We start from the raw sequence: 21,476 nt of genomic DNA, 5'->3' as shown, positions 1-21,476 counted from the left end.
CTGCAAGCAATCAGCTGATCTATCAAAACGAAACAATTTGTCCGCCATAACAACAAAAATGAGGTCCGCAAAAAAATATGAAGTAAAAAAGCAGCTAAGTTCGGCCGGGCCGAATTGAAGGATTTTTTAAAATTTTCAAAAAAAAAAAATCCGTCGAAAAATACCAGTTAAACAGAAACCATTAAATAGGGGAAGACGTCGACCTGCATAAGTAATTTTTCGTCATAGGCTGTGAAAGACTCTCAGTGAAAGAGCTTTTAAAATTTCTCTCTCGTATCGCTCTCTTTTCCAGAACTTTTCTGTTAACACACGACTTCTTGTAAATATTTACAACAACAGAGTTTGGCTTGCTTGTTTGGGAAAACAACAATAATGGGATTTCGCCTGACGATTTTGCAACAACAAAATACTATGGTATCCCAAACAAGCAAGCCAAACTCTGTTCTATTAATAGACACAGGCACGGTCGACGAAGGGTTTTTGTTGTAACAGACAAAACAAACTTACATGGTTATGTTACTTCGTTCAGGTTGAACGAAAGCATAACAAAGTGGAGAAAGATGTAAATGTTTATAAGTGCGGTTGTAAGATTTAGAAGATTTTCCAAAAGAATTTTAGTTTTATGTGATTCTTTTGTTCCTCTTCTATTGAGCTTACGATCTCGTCACTTGGGTAAAAAAATGTTTTTTGTCATAGAAGTTATTTTTTTAAATAACTTCTGGGGAGAATATCCCAGACAAGAAACAAGGGAACTGATGAGGATTGGTGGCTCTTTCCGAAACCTAGGTATTCCCTGCCTTACCCCCTGGTAAACATTACCATCGTTCTCCACTCATAAACAAACGTTGTTTTTATAAAAACAACAATAATGGGATTTCGCCTGACGATTTTGCAACAACAATTTACAACAACTTTAAAAAATGTTCGGGTAATTAAACACACCTAATGTTAATAAGTAATTAAAAATATGGTATCAATTATTGTAGTCCTCCAGGGAAAACTATGACCAAAGATAATTACTCACGAATTTATTTAAGTTTGAAAATTTTCAATTATTCCAAGAGTCAGTCATTAGGAAACCATCAAACCGACCAGTTTTTGCTGACGGGAACCAACAATGAAACTCTTTAGTACCCCGCGAAATTTGCCAGAGGCATATGGCATTTGCATACTGCTGATACGCGTTGCCGGACTCTTTCCATTCCAGTTCGATGAGGCCAAGAATAAGTTTCTCATCTCTTGGAAAGGTCTCACCTATACCATTCTGCATTTGCTGATTTTCACCTATGTCAATATTACATCAATTTTCGAGAGTTGGCAAGATTTCTCCCAGCCGATGGCAGGCAATTCCTCCCTCTCAGCCCTTGGAAATCTGATCTTACGTTTGCTGAGCATTTTCATAACATTTGTCATCATTACACCCCTGCTCTTTGGCAGTCTGGAAGAGGTGTCATCCATTAATGTTTTCCTCAAGCTAATCGAGGAGTTCACTCTGCTGGGCATTGATGTCACAAGGATCTATCGCCGAGTTTATTTGATGACTTTTTGTACGACTACAGTGTTTTTTGCTTTAGTCCTCTTTACGGCATGGCATTCGATTTATTTCTATGAGGTGATAACCCACAAATCACCGGAATTGAAATTTTATCTGGTGGCAACACTGTCGACATTTTATCAGTTGCTTTATTTGACATATGCCGCCGCTCAGTTGTATGGCGTCTATGCCATTTCATCGGAGTTCAATCAATATCTGGGAGAGTTGAGAGACATACACAAGGATCTGTATGAGAAGCAGAGAACTGTGCAATTTGAATGGATGAGTACACCGATTAAGGCCTATTGAGAAACACTTAAAAGTATGCGGGAGACCAATAATTTGAGTTAAGAAATATGTATTTATTAGAAAAAAAAAAACTCTTAGCACTTAATAAGGAAGCAAATACAATATTTTACAAATTTTCTTGAGGCCTTCACATATTCACAATAAAATGTTAATAAAATCTAGATTTTGTTTTTTATCTAATTATTTTAATAAGTCCATTGGATAAAGGTTTCATCCTCTTCTGAGAAAGTTTTACAACTTCCAAACTTTATTTTTGTTCATTCTCAGCTTCCACTTCCTCCTCCGCATGTCCTGCACTGACCTCCCCACCGTCTTCTTCATCCGTTGTCTGGCTCTTGGCACTCTCATTAGACGGTGTTCGTCCAAAGGGAAAGAAAGCATTGGCCTGTCGTTGCAGCACTTCTCGATTGATGGTCTTCTCCAGGATTTGTTGGTTAATTATCGAAGCGTAACGTTGTTCAAAACTGCGCTGCTGCTTCAAACGCTGTAAATGTTGCACTTGTGTTGTGGGATTTCCTGCAGTACAATCCCCAGTCTGTCCCGTTGCAATATCTAACGAATCATTGGAAGTCATTTTTGGCCGGAAAAAATCGCTTAGTCACTGGGTTAATGGGAACAATTTTTTTATTTTTAAAAATTCACTCTGCGTTTAGAACAACCGTTTCAGCTGACAGCAGGACTTGAAATGAGCTGCTTTATTTTGAGTTTTAATAAAGTGCTGTTGTTGTTGTTTTTGATCCTTCTGTCAGACAATGTTTGCGTTTTGTTTTATTTTTGTCTCTATATGTGTATCAGACTGTCGCTATTTTTGGAGTCTTCTTTTCTTGGTTGGGGGTTTAGTTGTTGAAAAGGTATTTCCTTAGTTTTGATTTCTTGTCGCCAACAACAACAAACTTATGACTATGGGGAATACACAGCCAGAAATTGTCCGTCCAATTATGAATTAAAATTTCCTTAAGAAATTTTCTCTCTATTCCTTTTTTTCTCGAGATCATTCCCCTAATCATAAATAATTGAGGAAAAACAATTTGTGTAGTTGGCAACGCCATTGGGCGTTTTTCGTACCTTGTGTTTCCTATTTGTAGTACAAAGTTAATGTGATTTGTTTCTTATAGAAGTTAAGCAACTTTAATGAATAAATTAACTATGTTGGGATTTGAATAAATGTTTTGGACTTGGATAAATCTGTTGTGCAGCTATACGCGGAATTCTACTCCCACAAAAAGTATTTTTCTCGGGAGAAATTTCATCAAAGCTGAATACTTGAGGAGAACAATTGTGGTCCTTTTTCATACCTTGTTTGCCCTATTTGTTGTACAAATTGGTGCAAATGAGAGGTGCTCTGTTTTTGAATCCTCCACCATAGTATGGAGGGTATATTGCGTTTGTCATTCCGTTTGTAACACCTCAAAATATACATTTTAGACCCCACAAAGTATATATTCCTGATCAGCATAAAATGCCATGTCGATTTAGCGATGTCCGTCCGTCTGAGGAAATCACTCTAGCTTCCGAACGAAATGAAGTAGGTTGATAAAATTTTACTCAGATGTGTCTTTGGTCAGCAGGACTTTTGGTAATGGAAATGGGCTATTTAGGTCAACGTTTAGATATAGTCCCCATATAACGGTACCTCCCAATATTCGGTATTTTGTTGTTTTTTGCGACATTATTCACCGGAATTGTTTCAAATTTGGTATTTGAAGTTCGTAATAGATACTCCAGCCTATGACAGAAAATTGCCTATGCAGGTACAGGTCATCGTATAGCCCCCATATAACAGTACCTTCCTAAATTCGTTATTTTGATGATTTCAGCGACATTATTCACCGGAATTGTTTCAAATTTGGTATTTGAGCTTACTAATGGATACTAGCCTGCGACACAAAATGTTTGAGGTTTTAGCAGAATTTTTTACGGATCCATTTTTTTTTTGTTTTTTGAAAATTTTCAAATTCGTTACAAATACGACCGAAGTTATTTCTTTTTAACTAGTTTGCAACCATTTTTCTCGAATTATCATACCCCTAATCATGACTAATTAAAGGAAAATAATTTACGACCATGGCAGCGCTATTAGGTCTATTTCGTACCTTGTGTATCCTATTTCTAGTACAAATTTGAAGTGATTTTTTTCTTATAAAAATTAACCAACTTAAAAGAGCAGTTCTGTTCAGGAACTTCGACAATGGTAACATTTTTACAACCATAATCAATTTTGCCTTTATTGTATCGAAAAATTTTCAGGTTCTGGAAGAGAGCATATATTAATATTCGTATAAATTAAGATTGGACTCTGAAGCAGCTATCCTCGGAAATAAATTGCCATGGCAAATATTTTTCTCAAGAGATCTTTCATCCAATCATGAATGATTGAGGGGAAATTATTTGAGAATATGGCAACGCTGATGGGTCTTTTTCGTAACTTGTGTATCCTATTTGTTGTACAACTTGGTGAAAATGTAAAGTGATTTTTTTTTGAAATAAGAAATTTGCCCTTCAGATCGTGCTTCCAGTCTTCTGTGTTCCTCATAATAGTATTTTACATCCAACACATATATTCGAATACTAATATTGTTAAATAGTCGGTTTTAGTTGCTTAATTTGAACAAAAAAATCAACTCCAATTTTCACTTTAAATAGGTTACACAAGGTACGAAAGAGACCCTTTATCGTTGCAACCTTCGCAAATTATTTCTCCTCAATTGTTCATGATTTGAGGAATGATCTCTCTAGAGAAAAACTGTCCATGAGCATAGAAAAATGGAGAAAACATCAGCTGAAAAAGTTCTCGTTTAGGTAATCTCAAACTCAACCCGACTGAATTAAGTTATCCATATTAAAACTTCATTTCATCTTGGCACGATTTTTTCCAAGTGTACCCATTTTCTTAGACTCCTGGCAAAAGGTCACGCAACTTTTGTGCGCCTTTGAAATTGTCTTCTTGTAGTTTTTTTTTATTCCAAACGTGAAACAATGATTCATTGTTTTCATGTTGTTATAGTTGTTCTTGTAACTCATGATGACGAGATTGTTTGTTTGTTTTTGGAGAATTGCTCAAGCAACAGCCAGTTTACACAAGCCAACCCCCACCAAATTCTTCCTTCCTTCCACACAAGAAATTGACAATGAAAATCAACAAATGTCAAGCAATTTGCCAACTCCAGCTAGCTTAACATTTGCATGTCAATTATTTTTAAACCACTTTTGACGGCTTCTTTAGATAGCAGAGAAAGAAAGAGAGGCCTATTTTAAGGCTATTTAATAGCTCATAAGGTCACATTTCACTGCAGTTTTACGAAAATCGTCAAGAAAAATTCAATATTTTCAGATTACAGGCGGGGAGGGAGGACAAACTTTAATTAGTTCGTGGAGTTATGGCAGAAAGCATTCACAAATGACTTCATAACATGAACTATGAATCTCTTTTTTGGTGGCTGATGTCCTTCTTGGCTGCAAGAATTTTGATTATGACGCAGTTTTCTTTTGAGGTTCCTCAAGTTATTAAAGTAAAAGACAAACATTTTGAAATAATTGTCATTAAAAGTTAGTTTTCAGCATGACATAGTGGAGCGTTTGGGAAAATGCTGCAAATCATTGCTCAATTGCCTTTTTTTACGGTGTGGTATTGCAGTTGTTTGGTGGCACTTTGTAGGGCATATTAACCCATTGGGGAGCGATTTAACGACAGAAGGTCCAATATTGATTAACTGAGAACGGAATCACAACCGCATAGTTTGATTGTTGATTTTGATGATAATCTATCCGGCTCGAAGGACCAACATAAAAATGAAAATGGATACATAACCCTATAGGCGGCGTACATAAGCAGCTTGGCTTCATGGCTAGGCATATTAATGTCAAATTATAAAGATGAGAATATATAAAACGCTTTTTTGACTGGCCTAAGTCTGCGGCTGGCTTCTGCGGAGAATAGCAAAGGAGCGTAGGGCCAAAATCGAACTTAGGCAACCTAAAACTCCTTTGTTCTTCTACGACGAAGCCAGCCGATGACTACTTAAGCCAGTCAAAAAAAGCGTTGTATGTATTCTCACCTTAAGGAAAACGGCGCCTGGATTTGAGAGCGGCTCTATCATCCCTTTATGATATGTCACAAAATATGCCATGAGAAGACTTCAAGCTGCTTATATATTCACGCCGTATGGTTTGATTGTTGATTCGATTCTGATTTTATTTAAAGGTATTTTTCTTAAGTACCACAAAAACTAATCTAACTTAACCTAATAGCAATCACACAATTATTCGTATAATAAGATGAGAATACATAAAACGCTTTTTTGGCTGGCTTAAGTCATCGGCTAGCTTCTTCGGAAGAAAGAACAAAGGATCGTAGGGCCAAAATTGAACTAAGTCAACCTAAAACTTCTTTATTTCTCTACGAAGAAGCCAGCCGATGACTACTTAAGCCAGTCAAAAAATTGTTGTATGTATTCTCACCTTATGAAAAAACGGCGCCTGTATTTGAGAGCGGCCCTGCCATCCCTTTATGATAAGTCACAAAATATGCCATGCGAAGACTTCAAGCTGCTTATATATTCACGCCGTATGGTTTGATTGTTGATTCGATTCTGATTTTATTTGAAAATATGTTTCTTAAATACCACAAAAACTGATCTAACTTAACCTAATAGCAATCACACAATTATTCACATCTATTCTAAAGGTGAGAATACATAAAACGCTTTTTTGACTGGCTTAAAAAACCGGCTCACTTCTTCGGAAGAAAGAGCAAAGGAGCGTTGGACCAAAATCGAACTAAGTCAACCTAAAACACCTGTTAAAACTTGTTTATCTACGAAGAAGCCAGCTGATAACTTAAGCCAGTCAAAAAAGCTTTTTATGTACTCTCACCTTAATTTTGAATGGAGAACATTGCAGGACTGCTTGTCCCTTCATGCAAGTGGTCTTGGCTACCGGTTGAACGCATTGATGTCCTATCGACAATCACTGAATTGTACACATGCGATATTTTCAGTATTTTACAACATTTATTTTTAATTGCTAGATTTTCCCAGTGCCTCAACCGCACTCAAACGTATTTTCAAAGTATTTGGTAAATATTTCTTTTAGAAACCCAAAATCGAGCTGATTTAAGATTTCCCAAGGAAACCTAATTCAGCTGACACCAATGCCACATTTCTGGATCTTAGAGGAATAATCTATGTCTTAAATGTGTTGACGTGTTTATAATTATTCAACTAACTTCTCAGCGGAGTAGAGTATCTCCACACGCTCGAATGTTGTAATATGGTGTTTTGCTATTAATAAAATCTAAATGCTAACAGGCAAGGCCAAAGGTTAATGGATTAATCGATAGATGGTGAGAACATTTTGCTCGAAAATTATAGCAAGACTTATCACTTTCCAGGTGATGTTTTGTAGAACTTTTGATAATGTATTGTAATGTTCGAAGCGTTGTCTTATTGGGTCGTAATCATGAAAAAATGTCGGAGTAATAATTTACAACGATGGCAATGCGAATGGGTCATTTTCGTACCTATTGTATCCTATTTATTGTACAAATTTGTATACTTTTCTAGTTTTGCAAGAGGGCTTTTCCTGGGGGAAAATACAATTTTGAAAGTGATCATAATATCTAAGTATTCCCTCGTAATTATTTTCCGAGAGGAATTTTAGTGTTTAAAAGCAAAATAGGAAAAAGGAGAAAAAATCCATACGGAATTGTTATTCTTCATTGGGCTGGTAGTGTGTTTTGCTTTTGGTATATCTAGCCTTATTTGCACCCGTTAAAAGCAAAATTCGTCATTTATTTTAATTAAAATCAAAGAAATTATACATCTAAATTACGCGGTTATTTTTTTCTCGAAAGATTATTCCTCTAACCATAAATAATTGAGGAAAAACAACTTGTATAAATGGCAACGCCATTGGGTTTTTTTCGTACCTTGTGTTTCCTATTTGTTGTGCAAATTTAACAAACTAAATAAAGCGTTTTATGAAAACATGTTAGGTGAAAATACATTTTATTCTTTCCCCTTTACAAACAGTCTTTAAGTGTTAATTTAATTGCTTTTGAGCCGCATTGAAATCGAAATAGGCTATTCATTGCCTATGACCAATGGTAGGTGTCTCTGGTGTTTGCCTGCACTTGAGGCTATTATTGAAAATCACTTGCCTCAGAATTGCTGTGCGTATGGCAGACAAGTGCCACTCGAACATTGATTAGTTGTATTGACGCTTGAATTACGCCCAGCTGAACTCCCACCAAAGCTGATGGCTTGGATTTGAGTACCCAGCCAAAGAGAGGCACAACAAATAAATTGACAGTTAACAAGACAAATAATACTCTGGCATTGATTGCTGGGAGGGGGGAGAGGGGAAAGAAATAACAAACGGAAAATAAATAGATGCCAACACATTCTTAATGGTATTTCAATTAATTTGATTGAGGCTATTAATTAATTGGTTGCTTGTACAGAGAGAGAGGGAGAGAGAGAGAAAGCAACTCAGCTAAGCTGTGAATGAATATTTCGAATGGGAAAAGATTAGTTCAGGACATCTAAATGGGACATTTTTCATCAAATCTCCAATATATATGGGCCGAAATAAATAATTGTAATGGAAACCTTGAAGACTGAGAGGACTGGATTTCACATGAAAACCCTAATTCAGAAGGACTAAATCCATCTTTAATTCAGCTGCACTGAATGGAAAATTTTCCCCTTAAAATCTTTTATCAGCCGCAATGGCATGAAAACCGAACTGAATTCAAAAGTTCATTCATTTTTTTTTTTTAGAGATTACTCATTTAATCATAAATAATTGAGTATAATATGGCAATGTCAATGTGTCTTTTTTGTACCTTGTGTAACCTATTTTTTGTGCAAAGTGGTGCAAATTTGCAACAATGTTTCTATGCCAATTTTTAAGTAAACTATTGGAAAAATTTAAAAATATGCCACGAATCAAAGTTTTTCAAATGAAGATTGAAAAATAAATAAAGATGTCGAACTGTTCAGACCTGTCTTTCCCTTTACCGCATACAAGAAAGGCATTGCCAGAGTTTTCGTGAGGAATGTTTGTCAACCAAAAACGTGTGTCGACTCAGAGAACTAAACGGATGGTTTCCTCAACAATTAAAAATTCTCTAAAATCGGTAAACAGTTAATGATAAACAAAATGCAATGTCATGTCTATTTCGTACCTTGTGTAACCTATTTTTTGTGCAAAGTGGTGCAAATTTGAACGACCAACAATGTTTCTATGCTGCTTTTTTTAAAAAACAACTAATTATTAAAAAAACACTCTAATTGAAAATATGCCAAGAATCAAAGTTTTTCAAATGAAGGTTGAAGAATCAATAAAGACGCAGAACAGTTAAAAGCTGTCTTTCTCCACACCGCATACAAGAAAGACATTGCCAGAGTCTTCGTGAGGATTGTTTGTCAACCAAAATTGTGTGTCGACTCAGAGAACTAAAAGGATGGCTTCCTCATTTTCAAAAATTGAAAATCCTCTAAAATCGGTGAGTAAAAAGTTAATGAAAATTATGTCTTTTTCGTACCATGTGTAACCTATTTTTTGTGCAAAGTGGTGCAAATGTTTCTATGCCGCTTTTTTTTAAACAACTATTGAAAAAATTCAAAAATTATTAAAATAACTCTAATTGAAAATATGCTACAAATCACAGTTTTTCAAATGAATGTTGAAAAATAAATAAAGTTGTGTTGTCTGATTACCAGACGATGTGTCAATATAATTTGAATTCGCCGCAAATAAATTTATGCATTCAAAACAAACGTCAAAACATAATTTTTACTGTTATGCGAAAAAAAATGTTTGGTTATTTTGAAATGACTCGAAAAATTTCCCCCATCGAAAACCTCATTCCGCATTTAAGATTTCCCATTGATTTTGCCAATTGTTAAATTTGTTCTAAGACATTTTCCTTTGTCACAGACAATTCCGGCAAAGGAAAACAACTTCAAATACTTTACGTTTGACACAAAGACCACAAGTGTGTGGGGATTTGAGTTTGGAAAAAATACTAGTCCTTCCATTCTCCAATTGAAAGCAACAGTTTTGTGAAAAAAGTAAAGAAGAAGGAAAACTACTTTGCCAACAACTTGTTGAAACTTAAATGCAGAAAAAAGAAGAGAAACAGCAAAAGAACTAAAAGAAAATTCCAGTGGCAAAAAGGAAATGATGCTAGTCATTCAAAGAACAAAAAAAGAATCTGAAAAGCTAAGAAAGAAAAACTAGAAATCTCAACGAGGATTTTCCACCCCTTCTCCCCATTTATCATGGCCCGGAAATCCATCACCAAGTTAGAAACAACTTTTTTTACCTTAAGTGGCCACATTAAAGATAAATCTAACGTAACGCAACCCCCTTGGACCCCCACCTAGCTGCTTTATATGCTTGCCCAAGCAAAGCAAAGGACTATTGTAAGGATAATCAACTTTTGTGTTAAGTTCAAGTGTGAAATGTCTTGTTAAACATTTATTTTGCTCTTGGCTGCATACCTGCATGGAGAGGGCTGGCTAAAAGCATTGCCATTTTATCAAATCACAGCCATCAGCATAAATATGTTTTATGTGGGGAAATTCTACACACACACCGGCATACATATGTAACAAAATTTATTCATATTATTCGAACTGAAGACGTGTGTTTTTCCCATATTTTTTTTTGCTTGGAAAATGCTATTTTTATCTGGAAAATTAATTTCATTTGATGGTTTGTCATGATACCTTTTATCCAGAATAAGGAGGGGGGAACTATTACCTAGATTAGGATTTTAGGGGGATTCTGCTTTTAATATTTTGTATAATAAAGCAATAAATTTGTATTAGAAGCTCTTAAGGTGTGTGTAAATAAGTTTCCATTGCAAGTTTTGGGTAATAAATTTAAGGAGAATGGAATAGAGGATACGAGGGGAAAAGATGGCCGATTTTTAGATTTTCCCTGAGTGTTAACGTATATGTAAACATGTTTTTATAAAAGGGAATAGGGTGGCAACCTTGTGTAGAGAAGATAGAGAAAGAGAGAGAGATTTTAATATAGAAACTGTTAAACAGGGATCCGTGAACAGATAAGAAACTGGGATGAACTAACCTTAGAAATATATAAGATAGAATTTTCCGTTCCCACATGCGGTATGTTTGAGTTTGATTTCGAGATATAGCCTAGACTATAAACTGATAAGTATGTGTAGCAAGTTTGCTTGACACCTATGCGGTGTTGTGCATAGGCATCATAACTCTCTTTCTCTCTCTATCTTTCTCTCTCTTTTACAATCATAAGTAGTTCTTAAGGAATATTTGTTAATTTCGTATCGGACTTAATTAAAAATGATATAAATATTGCGACGTGCCAGACTTGGGCCATATAGGCGAATTCCTTCACTTTATATGATATATGTGATAATTTTTAGAAAATGTTAAAATGTGCATGAGGTGGAAGATATAGTCGACCTAAGTATTCCTTTCTGTGACGAAAAATCTGCAACCAATTTCAGACTGCTGTCATTTCTAAGGCACTCGTCAGACATCTGTTAAAATTATTCCAGTGACAGCTCATTATATTATTTAAAAGCATACAAAATCATTTTGATGAGAATTTTCCAGAAAAAAAGTTATTCGTGATGGAATTGAAACGTGACAGTGTTATTTTTTTATATTTGGCTGGAAAACCACAAGTGGCTATCGTCGGAGCACTTCAGTATTTAAATGTGAATAAATCTTTTGCGTCTCGTACCATCGCTCGTAGCATAGCCTGACGTCAAGGAAGTTGACGGAGGAAAACAGTAACATCAGCAGAAATGGTTCGAAAAGTAAAGAAGCGACTTGATCGAAACTCGCGTTGCAGTGCCCGAAAAAATGGCTCTTGAGCTGAACATATAGCAATATTCCATTCGGCAAATATTGAAAAATGAGCTCGGAGTAAAGCCATTGAAATTTCAAAAAGTGCAAGAACTTACACCGCAACAGAAAGAAAATAGACTCAAAAGAGCTAAAGAGTTGCTTCGCTTGGCCGAAAGTGGTGAACTGCTGCATTTGGTTTTCTCCGATGAGAAAACATTCAATGGTGCACATCATCACCATGGCTGCGCTTGAGTTCTGGTGGCCAACCGAAGGTGCACATTTTCAGCTGACCTCTTTGGCAAGTAAACGCGATCATTTTGTTTGTTTACAAACAGCTGGACAACGAATGTTTTCTTATCGGAGAAAACCAAGTTCGGCACTTTACCACTTTCGGCCTAGCGAATCAACTCTTGGGCTCTTTTGAGTCTAATTTCTTTCTGTTGCGGTGTAAGTTCTTGCACTTTTTTGGAATTTCAATGGTTTTACTCCGAGCTCAGCAGATGGTCGCTCTCGCTCGTATTAATCGACCGTGGCATCAGAATAAATGCCGAATATTATCGCGAAAATATTCTGGAGGGTGTATTAAAGCCTTGGGTACGCAAACATTTTGGCCGCAGACCTTGGACATTCCAACAGGACTCAGAACCATCACACTCAGCACGCCCAACCCAAGAATGGTTACAAAATGAGGTTCCTTGCTCTATTTTCAGCTCACAATGGCCACCAAAATCTCCGGATACCAATCCGTTTAACTATTGTGTCTGGAGTATTTTGAAAGGCAAAGCTTGGCACTAAAAAAATACCAAAGTGTCGATCACCTCAAGCGTTTCGCCGGGAGTGGGCCAAAATACCGCAGAGCAACATTGGGGCAGCGTGTCACGGTTTCATTTGCCATTTGAAGACCATAGTTCGTGCCAAAGGTAACCCATTCGAACAAATCTAAACTTATTCGAAAATTTGATGCTATTTTCGACATTTGCTGCTTTCATTCAATAAAATTAAAAAACATAGAAAAAAATATGGCGTATGACTTTGTTGCGGATTTTTTTATCTCACCCTGTATTTCTGTGTTATGAATTATTTAGATTCTTATAAATATTCGTCTGGCAATCTCCATGGAAACTTATGTGCCATCAGTTGGGCGCCAAGGTTTGAAAATGTTAAAACCGCAAAACATATTTGTCTAGAGGTCTTCAACAAATGAATTGAACGTAGAATCTCTGTTCACTGAGGGTAAAAATAGGTATGCGGGTATATCGCCGAGCACCGAAAAAAGCATAAATTCATCCTGGCTGAATACAAGTTTCTTACAGGAAAGCTTCTGTTCATCCCGGCTTAATAGAAGTTTCCATAAGGAAAGCTTCTGGTCTTATATGAGAAGACCTTGTGGTCTTCTATGAGAAGATCTTCTGCTTATCAATGAGAAGACCTTCTGGTATTCTATGAGAAGATCTTCTGGTATTCTATGAAAAGACCTTCTAGTCTTCAAGGAGAATTTTTTTTGGTTTCCTGCCCGGACTGAATAGAATTTCCATAGGGGAAACTTCAATGTATCCCGGGCCGAATAGAAGTTTCCTTAGGAGAAGCTTCAATATAGCCCGGGCCAAATAGGAATTTCCATGAGAAAGTCTTCTTCTGCTTTTCTATGAGAAGACCTTATTGTCCTCTATTAGGAGACCTTCTGGTATTCTATGAAAAGACCTTCTAGTCTTCAACAAGAATTTCTTTTTGTTTCTAGCCCGGACTGAATAAAATTTCCATAGGGAAAGCTTCAATGTATCCCGGGTCGAATAGAAGTTTCCTTAGGAGAAGCTTCAATATAGCCCGGGAAAATAGCACGGGCTGAATAGAATTTTTCATAAGAAAGGCTTAATTTCTTCAATGCTGGATCAAGGTTTCAATGAGAAATTTTAAATTCCGCCTGACAGAATAAAGCTCTCTTGAGCCTACATTTGCTGAAAAGAGTTTTCCATAATAATTCATAATATCTGTCTCGTAGTTCAGTTTCGCAACACTGTGTCATCCATCAAACAACTCCATCATCATCATCACATCATCGATGATGACTATTATTTTAGCTCATTAACTTAAGTGCTTCCTGACAGCTAATCAAGCTCGACTGGCTCATATCGCCATGGTAATGCCGCATGCTTAGTTATTAAAAGCCCCCAAGGGGATGCGGTAAAGTAACGGCGGAAAAAAGATTGAATAAATGATTTTTGAATTGCCGGCCTTATGGGAACTTGACTTACCAACTGTTGTCAACAACATATTGTCCAATAGCAGGGCTATGGCCACAATGACCAATACCAAACGGCTCGAGCCACGCCATCCGATCATCCAATTCTTAAAGGCGGCCCAGGACCCGGCAGCTCGGTAATCTTCTTGTCGATGATGATCCGGTGGTGGTAAAGGTGGTCCGGCACCACCCCCAGCTCGCCCGCCGCCACCCGGAGGTGAGGTCATTTTTGGATCGGCCGGTGTGGTGGCTCCGACGCCCAAAATTCCGCCATAGCTTGTGCCGCGCTCGCTGGCATGGAGGCCATCCGATGAGTTGTTGCTGCTGCCATTCTGTTGTTGTTGCTGGGTCTGGAGATGTTGCTTGAAGGGATTCTTGCTCGGTGTGTCGTTGTTGAGTGCTGTTGAGTTCGGTGTATTGGTAGTGAAGGATGTTGTCGATTCGTTGAGGCCGGTTTTGTTTGAGGCTGCCGTCGCTGCTGCTGCTGTTGAATTTAATGAAGATTTGTGCTGTTGCTGTCTTAGTTCACCACCACCGGCTTCAGACGATTTCATTGCGTTATGGAATTGTTACTGGAAGACAAAAACAAAAAGAAGAGAACGGAAATTATTAAAAGAAAACAAATCTGGTTTTAATTATTTTTGAACTTTTTTTGTGGGGTCATTGGGAATTAAAAGTGGGGAGGATGGAGCATATGTCACCATGTCTGCCAGGCCACTTAGAGAGCAATGAGCTTTAATTTGATCACATTTTAATCATATCATCCCCCTCAAGTAATCCTATTAGCTGGTAAACCAAGGAGCGGGAGGAAGGTAGAAAAAAAATGTAAGCTGGAGGAAAAATACCAAAAGCAACAACGAAAGAGGATTGAAATTTTAATATATTGAGAAAAAATATTAAAAATACACTCCAGGCTTAAGAAATATTAAAAATATTTTAGATAATAAGAGATTTAAGGGAATTTTCAAAAGATCCGATTTCAATAATTTCCAAAATAAATATTTTTAATAAATGTGTCATTTAAATTCAAATGAAAATGTTTTTCAAGATTTCAAGGTAATCATATTTATTTTCAATTTCGTGTCAATACATATCTTGATTTTTGTTGTAATACAACAAAATACAATTTGTAATGCAAAGCGTTTTAGTTTTTAATTTGTTTCGACTGAGTAGATAAAAAATTCAAATAGCTTTATTCAAATCCATAGCCATTAACAATTGGAATGCTGTTAAAACAGCTTAGATGAATGTATTGAAAAAAATATTTTTTTTTTCAAATCTAAGGCACGTAATACAAATAAAAACGATATTTTTTGGATTGGAAATAAACCACCGGAATTTCTTAAGAAAATCATATTTTTTAAATATTTTTAAGGGCCCAAATCTTGGATTTTTTGGAAGAATTACTTTTAAACTTTTTAAGAGTCCCCTGGAGTAGATTTTTGTTCAGCATTTATCTAAGCTCCCAACATTTTTTAAAAGAGAAGCATTTTTAAGCCCCAAATCGTAGATTTTTAAACATTTTTTAGACCTCTTATTGCGACTCGAATTTTAATTAATGTCAGACATTTTTTATTTTTTTATTTTATTTTATTTATTTTTTTACCTAAATCCTAATTTTTTTTCTGGGACCCAAAAAGGGGATTTCTTTAAGACTTTGTGAGACTCTACTCGGGACCCAATTCGTTCTTTTTTTAAGCATTTTTAGGCATCGTCTGAATTTTTAATGAATAGTTGAGCCTCTTTGGGGAATAAAATATTTTAATAAAATATTTCATTCAAATCTTGATTTAAAAAATAAATCTCCTTAAAGGACCAATTCTTAGATCTACAAATTTGTCATGATTTTTTATTTCCATCCAAAATTCGAAAACTAATTGCAACTGAGCAAATAATTCAATTAAAACGAAGAACTCATTTTGCCCCTTTTCATGTCTTTTTCTTTGAGAAATTTTATGAATAACATGATCAAATAAGATTTCACAGTCTAATTGACTTGGCTAAAAGTTTCCAAAAACGTCAAATTGTTATTCTTGTTGTGTTACGCATACGCCTGGCACACCAAAATAATGGCGGGAGAAGGGGGAATGGGTGACAAAATGAATGAATGAATGGTGTTTCATAATTTCTTTATGACATTAGAAAATAAATTGCTTGGAAAAACTTTAGACCCCTTAGAAAGGAAGGCAAGGAACGATGACGAGAAAGAGAGAGAGAGACAGTTTGTTCTCTATTATTGGCAATCATCTAAGAGCTGACGCTGGGGCTGTTGTCAATGTAAATGAATTAAATTATGAAAATTCAATTTCTGCTGTTCACAAGATGTAAACGACACAGAAAACGGCATATCATATCATATCAATATGTGTGCGTGTTGGAGAGAGAGAGGGTGAGAGGGAGTATGAATGAATTGATTTATCTCTTACCGCCACTTTTAAAACAAGATGAGTGTGTGAGAAAGCTGCACTAAAGGCCTACAAAAGAAAAAAGCGTTTGTGAAAATTGCCTTGAGCAAACTTGGTGTGACATTGACAGGCAATTGATGGGTATTTACAACACCACTTTAATGCAGATAGTAAAAATGGTTCTCCCAGTTTCTATGGGACAACGTTGGGCGACAATTTCTTTTCTTTGAAAATCTTCATTTGATATTGCATACTAATTTACCCAGGACCTTTTTCGTCTTGAATTCTCTTTTAAGTTAATTACAAATAATTATCTTACATATTTTGTATGTCTCTAATTCAATTTTCAAAAATTTCCAACTTCACTTAGCAACTTGAAAAAAAAATCATTAACATTTTGAAACGTTCCCATTCTAATTGAGAATCATTGAAAATGTACAATTGTTTTATTGGTGGATTCCAGGTTACATTGGACTGGTGCCATAAGCTTTCAGCTATTGATTCAAATTCACAGTTTTATTGTTTTAACAACAGATCAAGTGCCTTGGGAAAAGTATTCACAATTGATACTGTTGCAGAATGAATTTTGATATTTCAACGCCGCTTGAATGATAGGTTTTATATCTCTATTATGAAAAAATGTGTCAAGTAGCTGTCTTTGTTTCAACATCAGGTGGGGATTAAAATCAAGGTTAGGTCGGGATCAACAAATCCATTAAAACTCAAATTTAAGTCCTGCAGAAGATTTGCATTTCAATAATTGTCTTGCAATAGACAATAGAGTTTACAAAAATATTTATTTATTTATTTTTATTTTTGGAAAAATTTAATTTTTTAAACCTACAACTACCAATTTTCAGAGAAATTTGTGAAAAAAATGTGGCAAAAACCATCAAAATACCGAAAATCGGGAGGTACCGTTATATGGGAGCTATACCAAAGCGTGGACCTATACATGCAATGTCTCGCCACACGAACTGGGACCCATTATGACCAACAAATACCAATTTTCAGACAAATCCGTGAAAAAAATGTGGCATAAATCATCAAAATACCGAATATCGGGAGGTACCGTTATATGGGGACTATACCAAAACGTGGACCGATATATCTCATTTTCAATACCAACCATCCTAGACACATTACAAATTGATCTGCTAAATTTTGGCGCTCTACGTCAAATAATGTGGGCTGTATCGTGATTTCAACAGACAGACAGACGGACATCTTTAACACTTAGAATTTTATGCTGATTATGACTATATATACACTATATGGGGTCTACCATGGATATTTAGGGATGTTACCAACGGAATGACAAAGTTAATATACCCTCCTTTCCAAGGTGGAGGGTATAACAAGGCTTTGACCCTTGTCGAAGGTTGAATTAAAACTGTTTAAAAACGTTTTTTTTTTCTGAAATTCACATTTCAGATCCTTGGGACCTTCAAAAAATTTTAAAATCCTCGGCTCTCTTACATGCTTAGGGTATTTTTTAGTTCCTATCTTTTCCTGATTTGTTTGTCTTTTTGTTATTGTTTTACAGATGAATTACCTTAAATGACGTGTTTTCTTTCGATAATTGAGTGTAAACAAATTAAATATTCTTATCGTTCAAAATTAAATTGGCAAACACAGTGTCGTCTGGGGGTCTCTGTGTGTGTCTGACATCGGGTCTAGATGGGAAAACTTTCCTGTGGCATTTTGTTAACACACAACACAAAAACAAAAAGAAAGAAAAACACGTGAATGATGCAAGTTAAAACAAGATTTGCAATGTTTGTTTTGTTTTTCTCTCGTTTGACATTAGCACATAATAAAAAATTGCTTATTTTTTTATTGCACTATAGAGTATTTCACATACAGCTTCTGTTGTGGGAAGCTATAATTCGTATTCGAAACATTTTGTTGATGTTTATATTTAACACTTTTAAATTTTAACTTGAACATGTCTTCCTTAATTATTTTAAATATTTATGGAACCTCTTTAATTTTTAATTCATATTTTTTTATTTTGTTTTTTTTATGTCAAAAAAATTTCAACATTTCTCACTTTTCTTTCACGTTACAAAGAGTACGCTCGCTCCGCCAGCATCCGTTGTTGTACTCTGTTTGTCCCCTTTTAAAATATAAACAATGTCAGCAAAATGGGAAATTCGCATGGCCAGAGAAAAATTCATAGAACACTTGGATAATATATTGCCGCCTAAGGAAAAATTGCTATAAATTAGTTTAAATTTTTTCTAATTTGTTTTTTTTTTTCATCTCAGAACGCTAATGGATTTCTTTTTTGCTGATTTGTGGGATTGAGTGTACCACAAGGCGATGACGGGAGGGAGCAGTTATACTCCCTCTCTTAATATGTACACAAACAAGTACAATTCAGAAAAAATACTAGGAATAGAAAAAATTTTATATAGATATTTGAAGTGATATATTTACCTATGGAAAAATACGAGGGGCATATCATGAGGTTTGCTAAAAAGCGGAAAATCGAAAATATTTTTTTTATAAATATATTATTATTATTACTTATTTATTCTTTTTTTTTTTTTTTTTTTTTTGGAAAATTTCACTATGGCTCCAAATTGTTGCCACATGCTGAAATATGAAAAGAACCGTAAGCTTATTTTGAATTTTATAATCGTTTTGGTTATTCAAAGCTTTGATCCTTTATGGGGAAGTACCAGAAGGAGTGGTTAAATATCTAACATTTTTGTAACAGACCTTGTGTTAATGGAAATATTGAGATGTGCCAAGTCTGAATGGAATCGGATATTAATTTCGCGTTTTATGAGCTTCAAAATTTTGACCCTTTGTGGGAGAGGTACCACAAGGAGTGGACCGATATATTTCATATTCACACCAGACTTTGGGTTGATGAAAATATTGTGATGTGTGTAGTTTGAAGATAATCGGACTCCTACATATCATTACATTATAAGAGTTATATTCGAAATGTTGACCCTTTGTGGGACAGGTACTTGATGGAGTGGACCATTTTCTTACCTAGAACAGATGCAAATATTAGGATTTGCAAAGTTGGAGCAAAATTGGATTATCCTTTCTATCTCTCTCTGTGCGGCAAAATATTTTTTTTTTTTTTGAAAATATCGAAATTTTTGGCGGAGAGACCTGAAGGAGTTTACCGATATTGCTCATCTCTGGACTCAATCTAAGTTTAATAGTAATATTGCGTTATACCAAGTTTGGACGAAAACGGATACTCCCTTCGAGAGTTATCGTGCGCACCAAACAGACGGACATCGCTAGAATGACTCCAAATGTCCTGAAACGAATTTGGCTCAAAGGGACCAAATTTCAGTTTTTTTTTTTAATCCACATTTTTATTAAAATTTTAAATTAAAAAAAAAAAAATCGACGTTTTTTATTGAAATTTAAATTATTAAAAAATCTATGTTTTTATTAAATTTTAAATTTTTTAAAAAAAATCCATGTTTTTATTAAAATTTTAAATTTTTAAAAAAATCCATGTTTTTATTAAAATTTTAAATTTTTTTATAAAATACATGTTTTTATTGAAATTTTAAATTTAAATTTCAATAAAATTTCAATAAAAATCCACGTCTTAATTGAAATTTCAAATTATTTAAAAAAATCCACGTTTTCTTGCCTTTTTTTTGAAATTTTAAGTTGATTTAAAAAATCGACATTTTCTGGTCTTCACTGAAATTTGGTCTGGTCTGGTCTTTTTTTAAAAATTTTATATTTCTTTAAAAAATCCATGTTTTCTGGTCTTTTCATAAATTCTTTAAAAAAATCCATGTTTTCTGGTCTTTTTTAAAAAATTATAAATTTCTTTAAAAAAAATCCACATTTTCTGATCTTTTTTTTTTGAAATTTTAAATTTCTTTAAAAAATTGACATTTTCTGGTCTTTACTGAAATTTTAAATTTCTTTAAAAAAATCAACGTTTTCTGATTTTTTTTTTTGAAATTTAAAATTTCTTTAAAAAAATCAACGTTTTCTGATTTTTTTTTTTTTAAATTTAAAATTTCTTTAAAAAAATCCACGTTTTCTGGTCTTTTTTTGAAATTTAAAATTTCTTTAAAAATATCCACGTTTTCTGGTCTTTTTTTGAAATTTAAAATTTCTTTAAAAAAATCCACGTTTTCTGGTCTTTTTTTGAAATTTAAAATTTCTTTAAAAAATCCACGTTTTCTGGTCTTTTTTTGAAATTTAAAATTTCTTTAAAAATATCCACGTTTTCTGGTCTTTTTTTGAAATTTAAAATTTCTTTAAAAAAATCCACGTTTTCTGGTCTTTTTTTGAAATTTAAAATTTCTTTAAAAATATCCACGTTTTCTGGTCTTTTTTTTCTTTAAAAAATCCACGTTTACTGGTCTTTATTGGGGCTTGAAACCCTCTTTAAATATCCAAGTTTTCTGGTCTTTTTTGGGACTGGAAAAATTCTATAAAAAATCCACATTTCCCGTCTTTGTTGGGGGCTTCAACAAAATCTTTAAAAAATCCACGTTTTCTGGTATTAATTGGAGCTTGAAAAATTCTTTTAAAAAATCCTTAAAAATCCACATTTTCTGGTCGTTATTGGGGCTTGAGATTTTTTTTAAAGTTCAAGTTTTCTGGGCCTTACAAATTCATTAAAAAAATTAAATTTGTTTGTTGTTATTGAGGCTTTTAAAATCCTTAAAAAAATACATTTTTCCGTTTTTATTGAGTCTTGAAAAATTCTTTAAAAAAAATCACATTTCTGGTCCTTATTGGAGCTTGAAAAATTCTTCAAAAATTCCACGTCTTATGGTCTTTAAAAATTGTATCAAAAAATTCACATTTTCTGGTCCTTATTGGACCTTGAAAAATTCTACAAAAAAATCCACGTTTTATGGTCTTTAAAAATTCCATTAAATTGCCACCCTCGTTAGATCAATTGTTGTTCTTTTATTACCGCACATTGATTGTTATTGTACTTGGCTGTTTTTTTTTCGCTTTCGTTGTTGTTGTTTATTATTTGTCGTGGCACTTCATTTTTTCCGGATCTCAAACAAAAAACTAAATGAAAATATTTATTTGCTGGCAGCATATAAATCCCTAGTATTTAAAAAATGTGTATTTTTAAAGAATTTACTCTCTGGCAAATGCTCTCTCTCTCCCTCTAACTC

The 21,476-nt window shown here is 34.5% G+C and overlaps 2 protein-coding genes across 8 annotated transcripts in view; both read right to left on the bottom strand.

Annotated features, from left to right (window-relative positions):
* Positions 1–21,476, bottom strand: part of LOC101899816 (synaptic vesicular amine transporter) — a 54,294-nt gene that overhangs the window by 9,410 nt on the left and 23,408 nt on the right. For 4 of the 7 annotated variants that reach the window (XM_011295698.3, XM_011295697.3, XM_059128862.1 and 1 more), the window contains one exon: positions 13,944–14,502. In XM_011295698.3, the coding sequence (XP_011294000.2) occupies positions 13,944–14,484 (541 nt within the window). In that variant the 5' untranslated portion in view covers positions 14,485–14,502. Of the gene's footprint in view, positions 1–13,943; positions 14,503–17,890; positions 18,030–18,388; positions 18,494–21,262; positions 21,287–21,476 lie in introns of those variants that run through there. The other 3 variants (XM_011295696.3, XM_011295704.3, XM_020038048.2) reach the window with 3 other exon arrangements.
* Positions 1,127–2,695, bottom strand: LOC109613349 (uncharacterized). The gene has a single exon (XM_020038053.2). It carries the CDS (start codon positions 2,415–2,417, stop codon positions 2,091–2,093), a length of 327 nt encoding a protein of 108 aa, XP_019893612.2. The 5' UTR covers positions 2,418–2,695; the 3' UTR covers positions 1,127–2,090.

The sequence above is a fragment of the Musca domestica genome, unplaced genomic scaffold (genome assembly GCF_030504385.1).
Source record: "Musca domestica strain aabys unplaced genomic scaffold, Musca_domestica.polishedcontigs.V.1.1 58, whole genome shotgun sequence".
Classification (NCBI taxonomy): Eukaryota; Metazoa; Arthropoda; class Insecta; order Diptera; family Muscidae; genus Musca; species Musca domestica.
This window is presented reverse-complemented; position numbering and strand designations above follow the sequence as displayed.

Coding starts and splice junctions, on each gene's coding strand:
- LOC109613349 (XM_020038053.2), bottom strand. CDS start 2,417: ATGACTTCCAATGATTCGTTAGATATTGCAACGGGACAGACTGGGGAT.